The following is a 23,479-nucleotide window of genomic DNA, read 5'->3' as shown; positions in this document are numbered from 1 at the left end:
CCACAGTGAGGAAGAGGTGCTCAGTCAATAATGGCTAATTTGTCTGTATCACCAGTATGACCTATAGGGATTGGGGCCTTAGGATCAGAAGCTGTCAGTAGGTCTGTGTGCTCAGTAATAGATATAGAGAGATAGGTATAAATTAATAATTGACTATTTAAGAAATGCCTGACTAAAGAATTTTTAGCCGTATCAAAGACTGCCCGACGCGTTTCGCCCTTTAGACAGTTGAGGGCTCATCAGGGGCTTTGTAACTGTGTCTTGAAAAACATTCTTTTTGGCAATTCCGTACTGATAGAATCCTTTCTGTCACTTTGAAAGATATATGAGATAGAGGAGTATTGGCTCACTGGTGGTATGTCCTAAGACGTGTCAGGATGAGGACAAAGCCTTCCCGGTGGATGATTCTCTTATCCGTAGTTTCACGCCGGTATGTCCAAGGCGTAGCTGAACTTTGGTCTCAGGTGCCAGATTGTCCCACTTTTCTGGTGTATATTTGTCTGTTAAAATTCTATAGTTTCATAATGCCTTTGACTGTTAGGTATGGCTCATGCTATTACCACAATAAACATGCCCGGCTAAGCGGGCCTCGCTGGGAGCTTCCCTCGACTTCATCACACTGCTCAGGGTCTCAGCATGAGGACTCAATGGAGGATGAAGCGGAGGTGGCAGATCAGGACTCTGATCATGACGCCGCTCTCAATCTTGATACACCTGAAGGGGACGCCATAGTAAACGACCTTATAGCGTCCATCAATCAGGTGTTAGAACTTCCTCCTCCAACTCCTCCGATTGAGGAGTCAGCTTCTCAGCAGGAGAAATTCCAATTTAGGTTTCCCAAACGTACACGGAGTGCATTTCTTGATCACTCCAACTTCAGAGATACAGTCCAGAAACACCGAGCTTTTCCGGACAAGCGCTTTACCAAGCGCCTTAATGACACACGTTACCCCTTCCCCCCTGAAGTAGTTAAGGGTTGGGCTGAGTGTCCCAAGGTGGATCCTCCAGTCTCTAGACTGGCGGCTAGATCCATAGTTGCAGTGGCAGATGGTTCATCGCTCAAGGATGCCACTGACAGGCAGATAGAGCTCCTGATGAAATCCATCTATGAAGCTATAGGCGCGTCTTTTGCTCTGGCATTCGCAGCCGTATGGGCACTCCAAGCTATATCAGCTTGTCAGGCTGAGATTAATGCAGTCACACTTGCCTCTACTCCGCAGGTTGTGTCTTTAACCTCTCAGGCGTCGGCTTTTGCGTCCTACGCCATGAATGCTGTCCTGGACTCTGCGAGCCGTCTACGGCGGTAGCATCCGCCAATTCAGTGGCAGTCCGCAGGGCCATGGGTGGCTACGCGAATGGAAGGCAGACTCTGCTTCCAAGAAGTTCTTAACCGGTTTGCCATTTTCTGGCGACCGTCTGTTTGGCGAGCAATTGGATGAAATCATTAAACAATCCAAGGGAAAGGACTCGTCCTTACCCCAGTCCAAACCAAACAGACCTCAAACAACGGAAGATACAATCGAGGTTTTCGGTCCTTTCGGCCCTCAGCCAGGTCTCAATTCTCCTCGTCCAACAGGCCACAGAAGGACCAGAGGAGCTCTCTGGTTCATGGCGGTCTAAGTCCACGTCCTAAAAGACCGCCGGAGGAACCGTTACCAAAGTGGCCTCCTCATGACTTTCGGCCTCCCCAAACCGCATCCTCGGTCGGTGGCAGGCTCTCCCGCTTTTGCGACGCCTGGTTGCCACATGTCCAAGACCGATGGGTGAGAGACATTCTGTCTCACGGTTACAGGATAGAGCTCAGCTCTCGTCCTCCGACTCGTTTCTTCAGAACATCTCCGCCCCCCGAGCGAGCCGATGCTCTTCTTCAGGCGGTGAGCACTCTGAAGGCAGAAGGAGTGGTGATCCCTGTTCTTCTTCAGGAATGGGGTCACGGTTTTTACTCCAACTTGTTTTGTGGGTGCCAAAAAAGGACGGATCTTTCCGTCCCGTTCTGGACCTCAAACTGCTCAACAGATATGTGAAAACCAGACGGTTCCGGATGGAATCTCTCGCTCCGTCATCGCCTCGATGTCCCAAGGAGACTTCCTAGCATCAATCGACATCAAGGATGCTTATCTCCACGTGCCGATTGCACCAGAGCATCAGCGCTTCCTGCGTTTCGCCATCGGGGACGAACACCTTCAGTTCGCAGCACTGCCTTTCGGCCTGGCGACAGCCCCACGGGTCTTCACCAAGGTCATGGCAACAGTGGTAGCAGTCCTACACTCTCAGGGACACTCGGTGATCCCTTACTTAGACGATCTTCTAGTCAAGGCACCCTCCCGGGTGGCATGCCAACACAGCCTGAACATTGCTCTGGAGACTCTCCAGAGATTCGGGTGGATCATCAACTTCCCAAAGTCAAAATTGACACCGACCCAATCACTGACATATCTCGGATGGAGTTTCATACTCTCTCAGCGATAGTGAAACTTCCGCTGGACAAACAGCGTTCACTACAGACAGGGGTGCAATCTCTCCTTCGAGCCCAGTCACACCCCTTGAGGCGCCTCATGCACTTCCTAGGGAAGATGGTGGCAGCAATGGAGGCAGTTCCATTTGCGCAGTTTCATCTGCGTCCACTCCAATGGGACATTCTCCGCAAATGGGACAGGAGGTCGACGTCCCCTCGACAGGAACGTCTCCCTTTCTCGGCAGCCAAGGCCTCCCTTCAGTGGTGGCTTCTTCCCACTTCTTTGTCGAAGGGGAAATCCTTCCTGCCCCCATCCTGAGGCTGTGGTCACGACGGACGCGAGTCTGTCAGGGTGGGGAGCGGTCTTCCTCCACCACAGGGCTCAGGGTACCTGGACTCAGCCAGAGTCCTCCCTTCAGATCAATGTTCTGGAGATAAGGGCAGTGTATCTAGCCCTAAAGGCGTTCCAGCCGTGGCTGGAAGGCAGACAGATCCGAATTCAGTTGGACAACGCCACGGCGGTGGCGTACATCAACCACCAAGGCGGCACACGCAGTCGTCAAGCCTTCCAAGAAGTTCGGCGGATTCTGCTGTGGGTGGAAGCCAGAGCCTCCACCATCTCCGCAGTTCACATCCCGGGCGTAGAAAACTGGGAAGCAGATTTTTCTCAGTCGCCAGGGCATGGACGCAGGGGAAATGGTCTCTTCACCCGGACGTGTTTCAAGAGATCTGTTGCCGCTGGGGAATGCCAGACGTCGACCTAATGGCGTCCCGGCACAACAACAAGGGTCCCGGCATTCATGGCACGGTCTCAAGATCACAGAGCTCTGGCGGCAGACGCATTAGTTCAGGATTGGTCGCAGTTTCGACTGCCTTATGTATTTCCTCCTCTGGCACTACTGCCCAGAGTGTTACGCAAGATCAGGTCCGGACTGCCGCCGCGCCATCCTCATCGCCCCAGACTGGCCGAGGAGGTCGTGGTACCCGGATCTGTGGCATCTCACGGTGGGTCAACCGTGGGCCACTACCAGACCGACCAGACTTGCTGTCTCAAGGGCCATTTTTCCCATCTGAATTCTGCGGCCTCCTCAACCTGACTGTGTGGCCATTGAGTCCTGGGATCCTAGCGTCTTCAGGGTTATCTCAAGAGGTCATTGCCACTATGAGACAGGCCAGGAAACAACGTCCGCCAAGATCTACCACAGGACGTGGAGGATCTTCTTATCCTGGTGCTCTGATCAGGGTTTTACTCCCTGGCCATTTGCCTTGCCCACTTTTCTGTCCTTCCTCCAATCCGGAATGGAAAAGGGTTTGTCTCTCGGCTCTCTTAAGGGACAAGTCTCGGCGCCTCTCCGTGTTTTTTTTCAAAAGCGTCTAGCCAGGCTTCCGCAGGTACGCACGTTCCTGCAGGGGGTTTGCCACATTGTCCCTCCTTACAATCGTCCGCTAGAACCCCTGGGATCTGAACAGGGGTGCTAACGGCTCTTCAGAAACCACCTTTCGAGCCAATGAGGGATGTTTTATCTTTTACGCCTTTCGCAGAAGGTGGTCTTCCTAGTGGCAGTCACATCACTTCGGAGAGTGTCTGAGCTAGCTGCACTGTCATGCAAAGCCCCCTTCCTGGTGTTTCACCAGGATAAGGTGGTCCTCCGTCCGGTTCCGGAATTTCTCCCTAAGGTGGTATCCCCTTTTCATCTCAATCAGGATATCTCCTTACCTTCTTTTTTGCCCTCATCTAGTTCACCAATGTGAAAAGGATTTGCACTTGTTAGATCTTGTGAGAGCACTCAGACTCTACATTTCTCGTACGGCGCCCTCTGCGCCGTTCGGATGCGCTCTTTGTCCTTGTCGCTGGCCAGCGTAAAGGGTCGCAGGCTTCCAAGTCAACCTTGGCTCGGTGGATCAAGGAAACGATTCTTGAAGCCTACCGTTCTTCTGGGCTTCCGGTTCTTCAGGGCTGAAAGCCCATTCTACCAGAGCCGTGGGTGCGTCCTGGGCATTGCGGCACCAGGCTACGGCTCAGCAGGTGTGTCAGGGCGGCTACCTGGTCGAGTCTGCACACTTTCACGAAACACTATCAGGTGCATACCTACGCTTCGGCAGATGCCAGCCTAGGTAGGCGAGTCCTTCAGGCGGCGGTTGCCCACCTGTAGGAAGGGGCCGTTTACGGCTCTTTTATCGAGGTATTCTTTTACCCACCCAGGGACTGCTTTTGGACGTCCCAATTGTCTGGGTCTCCCAATGGAGCGACAAAGAAGAAGGGAATTTTGTTTACTTACCGTAAATTCCTTTTCTTCTAGCTCCTATTGGGAGACCCAGCACCCGCCCCTGTTCCCTTCGGGCTGTTGTTCTTTTGTGTACACATGTTGTTCATGTTGAATTGTTCTTTGGTTCATGGTTTTCAGTTTCTCCGAACATCCTTCGGATTGAATTTACCTTAGACCAATTTATAACTTTCCTCCTTCCTGCTTTTGCACCAAAACTGAGGAGCCCGTGATGCACGGGAGGGTGTATAGGCAGAGGGGAGGGGTTTACACTTTTAAGTGTAATACTTTGTGTCGCCTCCGGAGGCAGAAGCTATACACCCCAATTGTCTGGGTCTCCCAATAGGAGCTAGAAGAAAAGGAATTTACGGTGAGTAAACAAAATTCCCTTCTCTTTTTTCTCTCTTTTTTCTCTCTTTTTTTCTCTCTTTTCTCTCTCTTTTCTCTCTCTTTTCTCTCTCTTTTCTCTCTTTTCTCTCTTCTTTTCTCTCTCTTTTCTCTCTTTTCTCTCTCTTTTCTCTCTCTTTTCTCTCTCTTTTCTCTCTTTTCTCTCTTTTCTCTCTCTTTTCTCTCTCTTTTCTCTCTCGCTTTTCTCTCTCTTTTCTCTCTCTTTTCTCTCTCTTTTCTCTCTCTTTTCTCTCTCTTGTTCTCTCTTCTTTTCTCTCTCTTTTCTCTCTCTTTTCTCTCTCTCTTCTCTCTCTTTTCTCTACTCTTTTCTCTCTCTTCTCTCTCTTTTCTCGTCTCTTTTCTCTCTCTTTTCTCTCTTTTCTCTCTTTCTCTCTTTTCTCTCTTTTCTCTCTTTCCTCTCTTTTCCTCTCTTTTCTCTCTTCTCTCTCTTTTCTCTCTCTTTTCTCTCTTTTTCTCTCCTCTTTTCTCACTCTTTTCTCTCTCTTTTCTCTCTCTTTTCTCTCTTCTTTCTCTCTCTTTTCTCTCTTTCTCTCTTTTCTCTCTCTTTTCTCTCTCTTTTCTCTCTCTCTTTCTCTCTCTTTTCTCTCTTCTTTTCTCTCTCTTTTCTCTCTCTTTTCTCTCTCTTTTCTCTTCTTTTCTCTCTTTTCTCTCTCTTTTCTCTCTCTTTTCTCCTCTTTTCTCTCTTTTCTCTCTCTTTTCTCTCTCTTTTCTCTCTCTTTTCTCCTCTCTCTTTTCTCCTCTCTCTTTCTCTTTCTCTCTTCTCTCTTTTCTCTTTTCTCTCTTTTCTCTCTTTTCTCTTCTCTTTCTCTCTCTTCTCTCTCTTTTCTCTCTCTTCTCTCTCTTTCTCTCCTTCTCTTTCTCTCTTTTCTCTCTCTTTTCTCTCTCTTTCTCTCTCTTTTCTCTCTCTTTCTCTCTCTTTTCTCTCTCTTTTCTCTCTCTTTTCTCTCTTTTCTCTCTTTTCTCTCTCTTTTCTCTCTCTTTTCTCTCTCTTTCTCTCTTTCTCTCTCTTTTTCTCTCTCTTTTCTCTCTTTTCTCTCTTTTCTCTCTCTTTTCTCTCTCTTTTCTCCTCTCTCTTTTCTCTTTTCTCTCTTTTCTCTTTTCTCTCTTCTCTCTTTTCTCTCTTCTCTCTTTTCTCTTTTCTCTCTTTCTCTCTTTTCTCTCTCTTTTCTCTCTCTTCTCTCTCTTTTCTCTCTCTTCTCTCTCTTTTCTCTCTCTTTCTCTCTCTTCTCTCTCTTTTCTCTCTCTTCTCTCTCTCTTCTCTCTCTTCTCTCTCTTTTCTCTCTCTTTTCTCTCTTTCTCTCTCTTTTCTCTCTCTTCTCTCTCTTCTCTCTCTTTTCTCTCTCTTTCTCTCTGTTTTCTCTCTGTTTTCTCTCTGTTTTCTCTCTCTTTCTCTCTGTTTTCTCTCATCAGGATCTGAACGGAGGCTGCAGAATTCAGCAGTGGAAGAACCTTCTACAAAGTTAAAGGGAACCTGTCATCAGAAATTTTGCTTTAAACCTAAAAGTTCCCCCTCTGCAGCTCGTGGGCTGCATTCTAGCAAGGTTCCTGTACTTTTTGTGGCCCCTTTTAAACCAAATTAAATACTTTATAAACTTGTACCTTTTGCTATGTAAATTTTGTAAATCGTCCATGGTGGCGGGCTGTCTGCTGACCGTTGCTGTTCCTCCAGCAGATTTACGCCGCGCCCCCAACGCTGAATTTCATATCTCAGGACGCCGCCCGTGGTCCCGCGCATGCGCTGTGCGACTGTAGCGGGACTGTGCACTGTGTGCACGTGTGACCGCTGGTGACGTTTGGCGCAGGCACGAGGTTATGGGTGGCTCTGTGAGTGTCATTAGCAAGTGCCGCCCATAACCTCGTGACCGCACTTTCCCCTCTTTCCTCCAGCGTTCTGCGCAAGCGCTTGCTGGCCAGATGACCCGACGTCACCTCTTTCCCATCTTGCCCTGCTGCAGGGTAAGATGGGAAGGAGGTGACATCAGGTCATTTGGCTGGCGAGCGCTTGCGCAGAACGCTGGAGGCAGTGGGGGAAAGCGCGTCCACGAAATTATGGGCGGGCACTTGTGATGCAATCACAGCGCCGCCCATAATCTCGTGCTTGTGACACACGTCACCAGCGATCCTGGCGTGGGCGGCACCTCGGGCGCAGTGGGGCGGCGTCCTGATGGATGAAATGGAGCGTGGGGGGACGGCGTCAATCTGCTGGAGGAACAGCAACGGTCAGCAGAGAGCCCGCCCACATGGACGATTTACAAAATTTACATAGCAAAAGGTACAAGTTTATAAAGTATTTAATTTGGTTTAAAAGGGGCCACAAAAAGTACAGGAACCTTGTTAGAATGCAGCCCAGGAGCTGCAGAGGGGAAACTTTTAGGTTTCAAGCTAAATTTCTGATGACAGGTTCCCTTTAACTTTAGGATTTTTCAGGTCATGTGACTGATGCATGACTTGACAAGTCCTAAAGTTAAAGGTTAGAAGGTACATCAGTTGCTCTACCTGGTGCAGACTCCTTCCAGATCCCAGTAAACTGCCTCTCCTCTGCACCGATCACATGGATCAATGCAGAGCAGGTAGAGAGAGAGCAGCTGTCTGTGATCGGGGACGATATGGTGTCAGTGTTCTCCTCCATCAGAGAAGTTGCCTCCTCGCTGTAAGATGCACACATTTTTTAGCAGAAGCTTTCCTGGTTAAAAAGTACATCTTATAATCTGAAAAATCTGGTATGTAATCATGACATTCGACTCTAGTGATGGGACCACAGTTGTCCAATGGCAACCCTGAATACAATATTTAATTCTTTTTATCATTTATTTCTATTTTGCACAACATAAAACAAAATGTAGTTTTTAGTGGCTCTTTAATGATATTGTGATAATGTAAGCTCTTTGCCTTGTGATGTGTGTGGTTAAAGACATTTCTTTAGTTTGGGCCTGTCAGGGTCACTAATCATCTATGACACTGGAATACTTTGTAAATTTTTCATTACATTGCTTAGAATTATCCATTATATTGTCATCTTTTGAAGACTGAAAAATTCCAAGTGATGTGAATATGGTAAAATCAGTACAGTGGAACCTCGCTTAACGAGTAACCCAGTTAGCGATAATTTCCCTGAACGAGCAAAGCTTGCTGTAAATTTGTAACTCAGTTCACGAGATAGTTTTGCTGTACGAGCAAAATACTCCCCGCACACACGTCCAGTTCCATACATCCACCGCGCTCTAACCAGGGCTGTGGAGTCGGAGTTGGACCTCATTTTGGTGGAGTCGGTATAAAATGCATTGACTCCGACTCCTAAAATCTATAATAAATTGGGTGCAGTAGTGCAATGCAGAGTGTGCTAACTATTTTTTCATAGGAATTTGGGAAAGTTCTGAAATGTCCTATAAATGGCTGTTCTATTCCTGATCTAAGGCTACATTCACACACATCGTTTTTGCTGCATTTTTTGAGGATACGTTTGTCAGCTGAAAAAGCAGATCAGCTTTTTAAAAAACTGCATCATCTGAAAGGTTTTTGAGCTCATAAATAATTTTTTCAATAGCAAAAGCAGATTAGAAAAACGCTGCACAAACTGACATGCTCATTCTTTGTGAGGATCCTCACAAAACGCTGTGTCTGAATGTCCTATCTTGAAACCCATTGCCTTTGCTGAATGCCCAGAGTCACTGCATTTCACTGAATTATATTGCCATAAATATTCGATATGTTTGTAACAAGAAAGATATTGTTAGCAAGACACTGGCAGTAAAAGATAGTAAAGCTCATCACACCGGCCAGTTTCTCCAGGCCTTAGTGGAAAAAGTTCTGCAAGATTAGGAACGCAAAAAAGAGCAGGTTCTTGCTATTCTAAAGGACAATGCTTCAAACTTGATAAGTACAATTACACTGATGAATGAGAGTAATGAACAACAGCTAGAAGAAAATTTAGGATTTAGTATGTGTGTAAGATGGAAGGCCCCAGTGCTGCTCATGTAACCTGAGGAACAAACAGATATTACAACAGAAGAACATCAAAATGATACTTTAGGATTAGATGATCTTGTTGAAGCTGCTTCAAAACACTTTCATGTTCATCACATGCGCTGTGTTGTGCACACGCTGCAGCTGGCAATAAGATAGTCTGCAAGAGGGACCCCGGTTTCACACATCCGTCTTTTCGCCGGTTTGGCGGATGCGGCGCACTCCAGTACAGTGTATACAGTACAGTGGCAGCGCGATCTTCGCCGGTCACATGCCGTCATGTGACCGGAGCATGTGACCCGGAAGTTGAGGCCCTGCCACTGTACGATATCGTACTGTACTGACGTGCGCCGCATTCGCCAAACCGGCGAAAAGCCGGATGTGTGAAACTGGGCGGACATGCTGGAAATCTAATTGGGAAAGTGAGGAAGTTGGTTATTGCCGCCAGAACCCCTAAAATTGGTTCCATCTTGAAGAGACGTGCTGGGAAAGGAGCAATTGTTGATCAAGCCACTCGGTGAGGCAGCACTTATTTAATGACTGAGCGATTGCTTGAACTAAAATCATTTTTTATAGATATGGTGAACCCTCAAGTAACATTAGATGAAGGTCAATGGACACAGGTGGCTGAATTGAAGGAATTGCTTAATCACCCATTTACCGTGACTAACAAAATTACTGAGGATTTAACTCCTGGCATTTCCATAAGGGAGTGGAAGAACTTGCTATTTTGCCTGTTCCAAAGAGGAGATTTAATCGCAGATGGCATTTCTGCTTCAATGAAACGGAGAGAGACACAGCTATTGGAAAATAAAATTCTTCTGGCAGCTGTTTATGTGGACCCAAGTCATTGTATACTGCTTGATGATCAACAGCTTCTAAAGGAAAAGAAGCTTTGAGTGAGGTAGCAGTTAGGATGAGCGGCTACAGGACTGCCAGGCGCAAGAGGACTTGGGTCCTGACAGTGCTACTGCTGCCACATCTTCATCCTCATCAGATGAGGAGTTTAACTTTGACAAGTATTTAGATGACATGGAGCAGCAAAGTGTTGCCGCAAGGAAAAAGATTTCACTCCGTCTCCTATAGCAGCAGATTGACCAGATTTCAGCAAAATTTTTCACTTGCTCTCAAAGAAATAGAAAAATTCAACCGTTCATCAAAACTGACTGTGCGTGAGGCAATTCCTTTATACCCGCAAACTGTTAGAGATGTTGCCCATGTGGTTACGGTTTAGCCTCCAACCCAAGTTAGTGTAGAGAGGTTGTTCTCTAGCCTTAAAATTATTAGGTCAGATTTCAGATCATCTATGAAGGTGGGTCTGACTGAGGCAATTCTATTTCTTACAACAAATTCATAGACTGCACAAATGCTATTTAGTATGATTTTGTTGAAAACTGTTTCTTGCCACTTACATAGTGTATTACATAGTGTTATATATAGCACTATGTAATGCACTATGTAAGTGGCAAAAAACAAACATACTAAATAATAACATTTAGTATAATGCTTATATTTAAGTGAAAAATGTATTGTAGTACAATGTGAACATCAGACATTTAATAATTTTTATGATACAATAATCAAGATATTTAGAAAGAACATAAAATATATTTATTGGAATACAGCTTTAGAACACAAACGAATAAATTGTAAATATGTAATACACTATGTAATTATATATATATATATATATATATATATATATATATATATACACACAAGATATATATGTAATCTATTATATATTACATAGTGTATTACATACTGTATTTACAATTTATTAGTTTTTTGTGTTGTAAAGTTGTATTCCAATAAATATATTTTATGTTCTATCCAAATATCTTGATTATTGTTTCATAAAAATTATTAAATGTCTGATGTTCACATACACATGTTCATGTACTAAAATAAATTTTTCACTTAACTATTAGCAATATATGTCGGAGTCGGTGCAAGGGAAATTGAGGAGTCTGAGTCGAAGGTTTGGCTTACCGACTCCACAGCCCTGGCTCTAACCCGCTCTTGCAGTCCACACAAGCACGCACAAACACGCACGCACACGCATACAGTATTATGCTCACCTTACCTTCCGTTCCATCGCCGGCCTCCTGGGTCTTGTAGTTCGCCGGTACATCGCGAAGAGGGAGGAATCCTCGCGGCGAACGGCAAGATCCAGGAGGCTGGCAATGGAACGGAAGGTAAGCTGAGCATAATATGTGTACCTTCATTTCCATCGCCGGCCTCCTGGGTCTTGTAGTTCGCTGGTATAGGCTGTGTATCGGCAAGCATCGCGACGAGGCAGGAACTTCCCCTGTCAGCTGCTACTCAAAGGCAGCGTGCTGGCCAATCAGAGGCAAGCGGCTTCTGCCTTTGACGTCAGCGCTCTGGCATCGGAAGTTCCTCCCTCGCCGTGATGATTACCTGATACACATCCCGTATCGGCTAACAGCAAGTTCCAGCAGGCCGGCGATGGAATGGAAGGTAAGGTGAGCATAATATGTGTGTGTGCATGTAGGTTTGTGTGAGTTTGTTCATGTAAGGAATGGCACAATAGGGGACCAGGATGGGACATTTTAACATTTGTGGAACGAATTGTCTGCATTGCAATGATTTCCTATGGGAAATCTTGCTTTGCTGAACGAGTAACTTGGTTAACAAGCACACTCCCAGAACGGATTGTTCTCGTAAACCAAGGTTCCACTGTATATGAATTAAATGCAGCATTGTTTGTTTCCTTTTTATGGTGCTCCGTGTATGGTAAATGGACCAGGCAACAGTACGAGTAGAACAATACAAAATTTAGTAGTGTTGCCAATTTCTAGACACATTTTTTTGTTGCTGGAGCTCTGTTAGGGCTTCCTTTGTGTAGTTTTAAGGCTATGTGCACACTGAGCGGTTTTTTTTGACGCTGCATTTTTGGCCGCAAAAAAACGCACCCGTGGCAAAAACGCATTGGTAAAAAAACACGTGTTTTTACCGTGTTTCAGTGCGTGTTTGGCTGCGTTTTGCTGCGTTTTTCCAATGTATTGCATGGGTAAAAACGCAGTAAAACGCAGGAAAGGATTGACATGTCCATGTTTTTTTTTTTGTTTTTTTTTTTTAGCTCAAAAACGCAGCCAAAAAAAACCAATTGTGTGCGGACAGCAAAAATGAAAAGTCATAGACTTTGCTGGGGAATCAAAGTCCTGCAGTTTTGAGCCCAAAAACGCTCAGTGCGCACATAGCCTTATTGGTATCCTTTGTGTATATAAAACTGTGATTGCTGTTTAATGCATTTTTAGGAGAAGTGCAGTGACAGATATTTTTATGTTTTGCATTTATTTATTTTTTTAAAACAATTTCTATCTTAAATAATGTTATAGTTTGTTAGATTGGGCTTTTGCGATACCAAATATGCTCATTTTTTTTTAAATATTTTTAATTTCTTTATTTTTGGATGAGGAGAAGGTGAGCCTGCCGTGATTTGATTGCTTGCACAATACTTCAAATTAAATCTGCAAAATTGGAAATGCTAAGTATTGATGAAGCATTTGCATTGTGTGCTGGAGCAATAATGCTGATTCCTGGAGACCCCATCCCATAACTGTCAGGATTTCTAGGATCTGCTGGTAAAGTCTTTATATTGGTCGGGGAAGAGACGTCCTCAATATTTGTCAGGTGGCTTTAACGTTATGGTTGATTGGTATATATGTGCTGGTAGTAATTATTTTTTACAGTCTTGTACAAGGACCAACTATAGGGCAATGATGGCTAACATGTCATACAGGTTTCTGTTCCTACAAAGGAAATATGGCTTGTTGTGACTCGGGTCGAATCTGTGTGCCGCATTACGGATTCCAGCCAGCAGGTGGCTCTCCTGTACATTCTGTCACCAGGCAGTGATGTATATATGTGGTTACATAGATAGTGTCATTGTGTGATGTGGCCACAGTCATCCCAAAGATATCTTTATAAATCTTTCTAACCGGTTTTACTCTTCTCTGTTTGCTAGTCCTGAAAATCCCACATTTTTTACTCTGCTAAAAAGACAGAGCAAAGACCAATTTTTCTTTTACAAATATAGCCACCTGTTCTGGTCCGCAGAATGTAGATTACAGCAGAATTCCTACTAAATGGCCACTATCCGTGAATGTGAGCTTCATTGTATGGTGACTACACAAGTGACTCCGGGGTCCAGAATAAAACCAAGTGGATCAGTTTGTGTGACTCAGGTGCCTATTATAATCTATGGTGCTATTCACATGTTTATACAGGGATCTAAAGATGCTGATCACGCAGTACAATTTTTTCATATGTGTTTAAGCATGGATGTGAGAATGAGGCCTTTAGAAGGAGAACATCAAGTGATTTGAATAAGGCATGGCCATCGGTGATAGACTAGCCCAGGGCCAGGCTTTCCAAAACTACCATCTTTGTAGGGTTTCCTCATACATCAATATAATCAGTATTCCAAGAGTGGTGAGGGAAAACCTCCAATAAAAATGGATCCTGTGGGCAAAACCACTGTACAATGATAGGGGTCAGAAGAGGATGGCAAGAAGTGGTTTGAATCACTAACCAAGAGATAGAATACCTGTTCAGATGAATCCATGGTGTGGTTGCACCTTGATGATGGAAGGTCCCCTTCCTTCTACATAGGCAGTGTAGGCTGGTGAAGGTGGTGTAATGGAGTTAGGATATCCTTTTTTGACACACCTTAGGTTCTACTGTTCACACGTCCAACCACAGGTATCCGTAGACCCATCTATGCAATGTGGCTGACCAAGCTCACTCTTTTAAGGTAGCTGTTTATCCTATGGCTGAAGGACATTGATGGCAGGACGATGCCTCATGTCACAAGGTTGAACAGTCATGGATTGCTTCCAGGAACATGGCTGAGCTTTTCTTGCTTCCCTGGCCTTCACAATCCCAACGTCTTAATACCATGGAGTATCTTTGGGTAGAGGTAGAACCTCTGCACCATCTAATTTGCAGCAATGGCAAGAAGTTATCCTGTCTATATGTGCCAATATTCTGGCAGCACACAGGGAACATGCTGCTAAATGGGGGTCTGGGATATAGTAGCCAGGCAAGGTACATTTGTTTGTAGTCTGAAGCGCATTGTAAGACTTTAATTTATGTCGAGAAATTGTCAAACCCCTCCAGTAACTTGTAATAGGATCCCCTCATTGAATCTGGGCTGCTTCCATCACCACCATGTCTTTAATGTGGTGCATAGCACACAGGCTTCATCTCTGCTCCTTTCAGACTCCTCACTACAATCTTGTATGGCTGCATTCACACATCTGTATATGGACTGCACTGACCGGTTCTCTTGCCTAACCTCAGCCTATTTGTGCAGGGTGGTCTATACACAGACCATGAAAGATTGTTTGTTTATTGAATGTTGCAGAAACGGTGACTTGAATAATTACTTAGTGTTGTGGTACATCTGTAGCCAGAGACCAGAGCAGTGGTGGAGAGGCAGAGCTGCGCAGGGGAAGGGGAGTATTGCTGAGCTTATTTGCACAGGTGGCAACTTTATAGATTTATTAAAATCTGTCCAGAACACCCCTTTTAACCCTGTGAGAACTCCCTGTGAGTGTGAGTAACCTTTGTAGCAGTGTTATTGTGCCTTAGGAGTGGACATTACGATTTTTTCCCCAGTCACTGTGGATTGAAGATGGAATATTTGCTAAACTACTAGTCCGCTTCCAGCTGGGCTCCATGATACATCCAGAGAAAAAAAAATATTTTGATCTGTATTGTCATCCATATGCAAATTGTATGCCATCCATGTGTCCATTTTCTCTATCCATATGTCCATTTTCTCTATCCATATGTCCATTTTCTCTATCCATATGCCCATTTTCTCTATCCATACTGCACCCAATTGATTACATCAACAATTTAATAAAAATGTCAAATACAGGTTCATATTTTTGAGTTTAGTGTATCCATGAAAAGCCCGATATACAGACTGTAACCTGTATGTGATTTGTTGTTTATGCACCCATTGACTTATAATGGGTGAGTTTGTTCATGACTATGGATGAGTAGTGCATCCTGCATTTTTTTTTTTCTTTCATAGACCATTAGTCCATGTGTTAAAACGTTCATGTGAACCCTGGTCAGTGTGCAGTTTGTATGCCCTCAGTTTCGCATACGGACAGGACCAGGATACCAGGATGTTCAATACATGTATGAATGAGCTCTTCCTTTGTAATACCCGCCCTGCTTTTTTTGTTTATCTCTGCAGGGAAGACCTGAGACGATGGTTTATACAGCAGGAAATGGACCTGTTCAAATTCCGCTTCAGTCTTTTGTCAAAAGAGAAGATTCAAGAGCTTCTGAAGTACAATGATCTGGAATATGTTGCGGTAAGTAACTGTAGTGGAGCATACACTTTGATTGAAATAATTTGTGGTTTATATTTTCTGGATTTTTTAATATCTAATTACAATGTATTTTGGCGCTTGTTTCTAGCATTTGCATATACAGTTGGGTTTAGAAATATTGTGTCTGTGACAACAATTTCATTACTTTAAGGGAATCTGTTGTCACATTTGATGTATCTAAAGTATTAATATGCGCATACAGGTAATAGACTGCTGAAAAAAGTCCTGTTCTGCCTCCTAATAGAACCCTTGTTGTGGATAAATCATCTTTTATCACTTTATATAAATGAGCTCTTCCAGACTATGGCCACTACCAGTGACTTGCTGGCACTTGCGCAGAAGGAACGTGAAGCCTATGCCCATAGCAGGGGCAGAACACTGAAGAGGAGCAATAGGACATAAATTGCACAGGCGCAAGATTTCCTGACAAACACCCTACCTCACTGTCACAGAGCTATGCTGATGAGAGGCGATACTTCTGATAATGAAGGAGGGGACAGTGCTATCTTCCTGCAACGTGCTACCTATATCCTGGAAGAGCTCATTTATATAAAGTGAGAAAAGATGATTTATCCACAACAAAGCATTTGATATGAGGCAGACAGGTATTAATAGCTTGGATATGTCAAATGTCATGACAGATTCCCTTAAAGTAATGAAATTGGTGTCAGACAGGATACTTCTGATACTACTTCCCTTTAAAGGGAACCTGTCACCAGATTTGGCAACTATAAGCTGCAGTCAGCACCAGTGAGCTCTGTATACTGTACTGAATACCATATATTATAGCCCAGGCCATGCTGTAGAACGTAAAAATCACTTTTATAATACTCACCTACTGGGGCATTCTGGTCCGATGGGTGTCGCTGCTCTCTGGTCAAGTGTCTCCTCTCTACTGCGATTGCCATCCTCCTTCTACCCAGCCGAGTATGGATGACGTATCCTGCTTCATCCAAACAAGCCGGCATTGCAGATCAAAGTACTGTAATGTGCATGCACATGGAAAGGTAAAAGACCGCCCACACATGCGCACTTCAATACTGTGCTCTGCCCTGAGCAGGGCAGATCAAAGCGTGCCTGCCACAATGCTGGCTTGCGTGGATGACGTAGGACATGTCATCCATGATTGGCTGGGTAGAAGGAGGACAGCAACCGCCCCCGTAGGTGAGTATTGGAAAAGTGATTTTTACGTTCTACAGCGCGGTCTGGGCTCTTATATACATTATTCTGGAATGCTGTATATAAGGGCTCACGGGTGGTGGCCTCAGCTTATAGTCACCAAATCTGGTGACAGGTTCCCTTAAATCTCTATACGCTACTACAGTGGACTCCTAACAAAGACAACAATATGTTGTCTGTCACTATTAGAGCATTAGGGTAAATCTGAGTAAAAAGTAAAGCTCTGTCTCTACTGTACATGTCAGAATTCATCCTGTTACTTTTATCCACATTCACGTCATCCGTAAATGCCAGTGATTACGCTATATTGGCATCAATACGTGTCTATGCTATAGCATGGTCTCCACGGTGTCTGGCAAGTGGTGTTAGATTCTGATTATGAACCTTACCATCCTTTACCCTCCTCTCCCTCTCTCTTTTCCCTCTATCTACTTTGCCCCCTTTCTCTCCTTCCCTCCTCATATCCACCCTATCTCTCCTTTCACCCCTCCCCCTTCTCCCTGCTTCCATTATTCAAGGTTGTTCCTTAATTGGACGGCTGTTTAACATACTTTTTAATCACTAATTCAGACACTGCACTCTCATGCTTGAATAAAGTACTTTATTCAAGAATGAGAGTGCAGTGTCTGAATTAGTGACTTATAGTTTGGACCTTGATCCCCTCACTTGCACCTCAGAACCTTTCCCTATTTTTTGGCAATGTGCACACCATGCATCCTGACTTAACATACTTTTTAATAAGGCCTAATCTGCCCTTTCTGTTCTTGAGTCTCTTGACGGTGGACATTGGCAGTGATGTGTCTATCTCCTTGGGACTGTTCTAGTCTAGATTTAGTAGTGTGTTTTTTTGGGAGTTTTTTCCCCCCCAAAAACCCTTTGTGCTGGTGTTCGGAGGCTGTTATAAAAATTCTGTAAACCTCCAAATACCTCTGGACCCGACTGTATTAATGCTTCTAAATTATTGTTCTGGGTTCCACAATTACTCCGAGCATAAATTTAGGTGACGAGGACCGCCATTGTGCCAAGTCTAGCATATGACACTCTGGAGTTTTAATGTGATAACTCTTTGAACATAAGAGAAATTGATATTGTGAAGTACACGGCAATCCCTGACATCTGCTGGAACATCCAGACAGTTTTATTGAGCTTTAGCTAAAGCTCAGATTTAGATCTCGCTCTATGAAATTCAGATCAATACAATCCAGCGCTATTCTGGGCACGGTGGATTCTTTTTATATAGTGCACTTTTCCTCACCTTTCAGAGAAGTTGGGAACAGTTTTACTTGTATATAGTTAATGGAACTAATATAAGAGTTACACTGCAGAATACTTGTGACGTTTACTGTAGGTTACAGTGATATAATTGGTTATGTTATTATAAAAAATCCATCTATATACATCTATATAATGACCAGGTAAACTTGTGGGTTTGTAATAGCCGGACTGCATTGTCTAAGAGCTTTACATGTCACAGAAGAACTGAAGAAGAACTCTTAAGCCCCTTTGGCTGTTTTCACCTTCTTGATAAGTCTAGTTCCTCACATCCTTCTTCTTGTCGGATTGGTGGATCTAGCGCACGCCGGTAAAGTTTATACAGTACAATGGCAGTGCGACAAGGTCCAGTCACATGCTGTCATGTGACTGGAGCATGTGACCCGGAAGTTGCCTCGCACCCATTGTACTGTATACACTGTACTGGCGTGCACCAGATCCGCCAGTCCGGCAAAAAGGATGATGTGTGAAACTAGACTAAGGGTCCATTAAGCCGAATGGAATAGTGCATTCCTTACACAAGTCTGTGTGGGTATGTCCTGACAGAACTAAATGTAAGAGAAAATCCACAGCACCATAAACCACCATAAATTTACTTGCTGAAATAGTGCGGTTTTGCTACTGTACTATGCTGCAGTTTTTTGCTGGAAAAATCTGCTGTTAATGCCCCACTTACGCTAAGTCTATGTTCATACTTCTTATTTTTCAGCTTTTTTGAATGCAAATTAACAGCTGCTTTTGACTGAATTGAAAAACTGTTCTTGAAGTCTGCAGCAGGTCAATTTTTTCAGCAGTTTGGTGTTTTGCTTTTTATTCATTTGCAGAAGACAGTGAGATTGTGATAATGGCTACAAAAACGCAGCCTCATTTTTTGCAGTGTTTTTGGTGAATAAAACTAAATTTATTAAACATGTACTGTAGACAAAGTGCACATAATCCACACAAAAAATGCTGCAAACATGCCGGACACTGGGCGATTAGAACACTGTTTTTACAGCTAAAAGAGCAAGTTTTGTTACAACTCTCAGGACCCCCATACTTCTGGAATTCGGCAGTCGTGGGTCTCTGCTCATACTCCATTTCTTTTGACTAGTGTAGTGTTCTGTGCAAATCCAAAAAAGAGCCTGATACAGATGTGCCTCTGGAGTCCCAGGTGGAGTGTTCCTCCACTTGGGAAGGGAACCCAAACGCACATCTGTTTTATCAAAGTCTAGTGTACTAACCATTTTTCTCTATCGTTTCATTGGGGGACACAGGACCATGGGTTATGCTGCTGTCACTAGGAGGCTGACACTAAGTAAACATAAAAAAGTTAGCTCCTCCCTAGCAGCATACACCCCGAGCCGGAGGCGGGCTCAGATCAGTTTTTAGCTTAGTGTCGTAGGAGGCTGATGTGGGCCGTCTCGGCCCCCCTCAGCCATGTATGTTTTTGCGCTTTTTTCCTTTATTTCGGCGCCGCTCATCGCTCTCATACCTGTCGTCTTCTTCTCTGCAGGTATTCGCTTCACTCATTCTCCGCAGCCCCGTGGGTACCGCTCCCCAGGGTCGCAGGGGCTTGAGACTTCGGGGCCCTCTCCCCCGCCCGTCCCCGTGGTACCACTCCCGGGGGTGCGCGTGTGGGCAGGTTGTTTTGTGGGCACCCCTGATTCGCCCTGAGGTATCACCCCAAAGGGCGTACAGGGGAATACAGCAGGGATGGAACCTCAGCAGCGTTTGTGATAGATGGGGCCCTGTCACGCTGCCTTCTCCTGATAGGGGGCTGTCTACCCCCATCATGATGCCTACTACCCTGCCTTCAGCACGCTCTCCCCCGGAGCCTTCCTGGACGAGCAGCGCTGTTCACAGGCAGGGCCAGGGAGCTCTGCCTGCACCACATCCATCGCTGAGCCGGCGCCGCCGATTGCAGGTAGGATCCGACTTCCCTGCTCTTTCCCCCCGGCCCCCTCCATAAATTTAGTCCCCGGCTTCGGCCTAGTCGCTCCTGCGTCCTAGCCACGCCCCCGCTGCATGCTATTGGCCGCCGGTCGTCTCCCTCTGTACCTCCCACTGCTCTGCCTCCTGGCAGATGGTGGGGGCTGTGAATCCTCCAGACTTTTCGCGCCGGAATCCTGCTCCTCCCCCAGCCTCCTCCAGCGTCCCCTCTCCATTTTAGCCTGCCTCTGGTCCCCTGAGGCTGCAGCACGCCGGCGTTCTGAGTTTTCTGGCCAGCTCATTCCTGGACTCCACTTCTGGACTGGTGGGCAGCACGCAGGACCTGGGTAAGCTCTGCTCCTAAGGAGTAGCCCTCACTAGGTAGCATTCTCTGAGTTTAGGGACGAGTTAACCCTCTCCTGTCTCCTTCCTAGCAGCCACCAGGGAGAGTACCTGTGTGCACCATGCCTAAGGCTAAGCCCACCCAATCCAAGCAGGCCCCCTTTGCACTATTTTTTGCATGCTCCTCCTGCAGCTCCAAATTTTCCCAGGGTCAGGACGCCCCACTATGCTCCGTCTGTTCTACAGACGCGCAGCCTCCGCAGGACTCCGCGGCCGACGCTTCTGATACCGCAGACGCCACAGCGCCATATGCTGCAGGGCCCTGCGTCCCGCCCCCCCCCGACTGGCTAGCGTCCCTGTCCCAGTCCGTAGATTCCCTCTCTGAGGCTTCTCGGACCATCGCGCAAGCTCTACGCCTGCTGCCGACGCTCGCCCAGATTCCCGCAGACCCGGCGCAATTGCCCCCGGAGCAGGTGAGCCCCATTGCAGGGTCCTCCTCTGCTGCTCAGAAACGGACCCGCCGGGTCTCGTCCTCAGACTCTTCCCAGGTTTCACCTTCATCCCCAGGTCCAGACCGTCAGTCCTCCAGGGATGCTTCTGACTGCTCCGAGGATGATTCCGATGCGGTACCCCTACAGGACTCAGAGCAGGCGGCCGATATTCGGCACATGGTAAATAGCCTGATAGAAGCAGTAAACCAGACCTTGAAGGTACAGGTGGACCCAGTCTCCTCCCAGAGCACCCAGGTCTCCTTTAAGCGGGTGAAGCGGGCCCAGAACACATTCAGCGGACATCCAGAATTCGCTGAGTTACTGCGCAGCCACAGGCAACAGCCGGACAGGGTATTTACCAGCGGTAAGTCCATCGATTTGCATTATCCCTTTCCTGAGGGTCTTCGAAAGGATTGGGCAGGTTCCCCTGTGGTTGACCCCCCAGTCTCCCGCCTGTCTTCTCACACAGTCCTTCCACTCACTAACGGTACGTCTCTCAAAGATCCTACGGACCGTACTATTGACAGGTTGGCCCGTTCCGCCTTCGAGGCAGCGGGCTCATCCCTCTCTCCGGCCTTCGCCTCGGTTTGGGTGGCGAAGGCCCTGATGTCCTGGGCGGACACGCTACGCGGCGGTCTCCGCGCCATTCCTACCAATCCGGACCTGGTTCCCATCGCCTCGCAGATTTCCCTCGCGGGTGAGTACTTGCTCAATGCAGCCCTGGCGTCTGCAAGTTGCGCGACCCAGGCCGCCAGCAACAATGTGGCCATCCGTCGAGCCCTTTGGCTCCGCTCCTGGAACGCGGATGCGGCCTCTAAGAAGTCACTAACTTCCCTGCCCTTCCTAGGGGAGCGTCTCTTCGGAGATAGGCTGGACCAGCTGATCTCCGATGCAACGGGAGGAAAGAGTACATCTCTCCCCCAATTGCGCCCCAAGCGCTTCCAGAATCGGCGCTCCACCGCTCGTTTCCGGTCCTTTCGCAGCTTCAGCTCCAATCCCCAGCCGCGGAAAAGCCGCTCTCCTCCGAGAGACAGGAAGACCCCGTCATTCAAGACCAATCCCGCCTGGCGTTCACGCCCCCGCCAGTCCACGAGATCCTCTTCTGGTTACCGCCGTCGTTCCTCCAAGTGACTCGCGGTCGGCGCGCAACAGCGCCAGACTTGTGGGAGGGCGCCTGTCTCGTTTTCAGCATGTGTGGATCCCCCTGACCGCCGATGCCTGGGTCAGAGAGATCATCACATCAGGCTACAAAATAGAATTCGAGGCAAAGCCACCGAGACGTTTTTTCCTATCTCGCCCTCCCGAGTCTACCGCGCGGGCTCGCGCGTTCTTTCACTCCATAGACTCCCTCCTCCGAACCGGAGTCGTGGTACCAGTCCCTCCCGCAGAGCGTTTCAAGGGGTTCTATTCCAACCTTTTCGTGGTCCCCAAAAAGGACGGCTCTGTCCGTCCCGTCCTCGACCTAAAGCTTCTGAACAGGTCGGTGAGACCTCGGCCGTTTCGAATGGAGTCACTCCGGTCCGTCATCGCGTCCATGGAGGTAGCCGAATTCCTGGCATCGCTGGATATTCAAGACGCCTATCTTCACGTCCCGATAGCCACCTCTCACCAACAGTTCCTCCGTTTTGCGATAGCGGAAGATCACTTCCAGTTCACAGCTCTTCCCTTCGGCCTCGCATCCGCACCCAGGGTCTTTACGAAGATCATGGCTGCTGCCATGTCCGTCCTGCATGCCAGGGGTGTCATGGTCATCCCGTACTTGGACGATATGTTGATAAAGGGCTCTTCTTTCGAGGACTGTCGTCTCGGGGTTCAGGTCACGATCGACACCCTTTCACGATTAGGGTGGCTGATAAATCGGAAGAAGTCCTCTCTGATCCCGGCCCGTCGGATCACCTTTTTAGGCATGGTATTCGATACCATCCAAGGGCGAGTTTTCCTCACACAGGAGAAGATCTCCTCCCTACAACGAGGACTCCGCGCTCTTCAGCGTCAGCGCCAAGTGTCCATCAGGTTCGGCATGCGAGTCCTCGGTCATATGGTGGCGGCGATGGAAGCGGTACCCTTTGCACAGTTCCATCTCCGGCCACTCCAGCTGGCCTTGCTGAAGAAGTGGGACAGATCTCCCTTTTCTCTGGACCGCAGGTTTCATCTTTCGCCGGAGACCCGCAACTCCCTCCGTTGGTGGCTCAATCAGCGCAACCTCGCATCAGGGAGGTCTTTCCTCCCGCTCCACTGGAAGATAGTGACCACCGACGCCAGTCTCCAGGGCTGGGGAGCAGTGTTTCGACATCACACAGCGCAGGGCCGATGGTCACCGAGAGAGAGTTGTCTCCAGATCAACATTTTGGAGATAAGAGCCATCCGGCTAGCCTTGCAGCAGTTTCGGCACCTAGTACAGGGTTGCCCGGTCAGGATCCAGTCGGACAATGCGACGGCGGTGGCGTACATCAACCACCAAGGCGGCACAAGAAGTGTCGGGGCGATGCGAGAAGTCAAGAAGATATTGCACTGGGCCGAGTGTCATCACTCCCTGATCTCAGCGGTACACATCCCAGGCGTGGACAATTGGGCGGCGGACTTCCTCAGCAGGGAAGGCCTCGCCTCCGGAGAATGGTCCCTCAACCGGGAAGTCTTCAACCAGATCTGCGACAGATGGGGAGTTCCGGACGTGGACCTAATGGCCTCCCGGTTCAACCGTCAAGTTCCGCACTTTGTAGCGCGGTGCCGCGACCGCTTGGCTTTAGGAGTCGACGCCCTCACCCTGTCATGGAGCCAGTTCAGTCTCCCGTACATCTTCCCTCCGCTCCCTCTAAT

At 47.1% G+C, this 23,479-nt stretch overlaps 1 protein-coding gene across 2 annotated transcripts in view; it reads left to right on the top strand.

Annotated features, from left to right (window-relative positions):
- Positions 1-23,479, top strand: part of PRIM2 (DNA primase subunit 2) — a 214,535-nt gene that overhangs the window by 23,320 nt on the left and 167,736 nt on the right. For both annotated transcript variants that reach the window (XM_075338448.1, XM_075338447.1), the window contains exon 5: positions 15,329-15,449. In XM_075338448.1, the coding sequence (XP_075194563.1) occupies positions 15,329-15,449 (121 nt within the window). The remainder of the gene's footprint in view (positions 1-15,328; positions 15,450-23,479) is intronic.

This window comes from Anomaloglossus baeobatrachus, chromosome 3 (assembly GCF_048569485.1).
Source record: "Anomaloglossus baeobatrachus isolate aAnoBae1 chromosome 3, aAnoBae1.hap1, whole genome shotgun sequence".
NCBI lineage: Eukaryota > Metazoa > Chordata > Amphibia > Anura > Aromobatidae > Anomaloglossus > Anomaloglossus baeobatrachus.
Note: the sequence above shows the minus strand (reverse complement) of the source record. Positions and strands in the feature narration are given on the sequence as shown.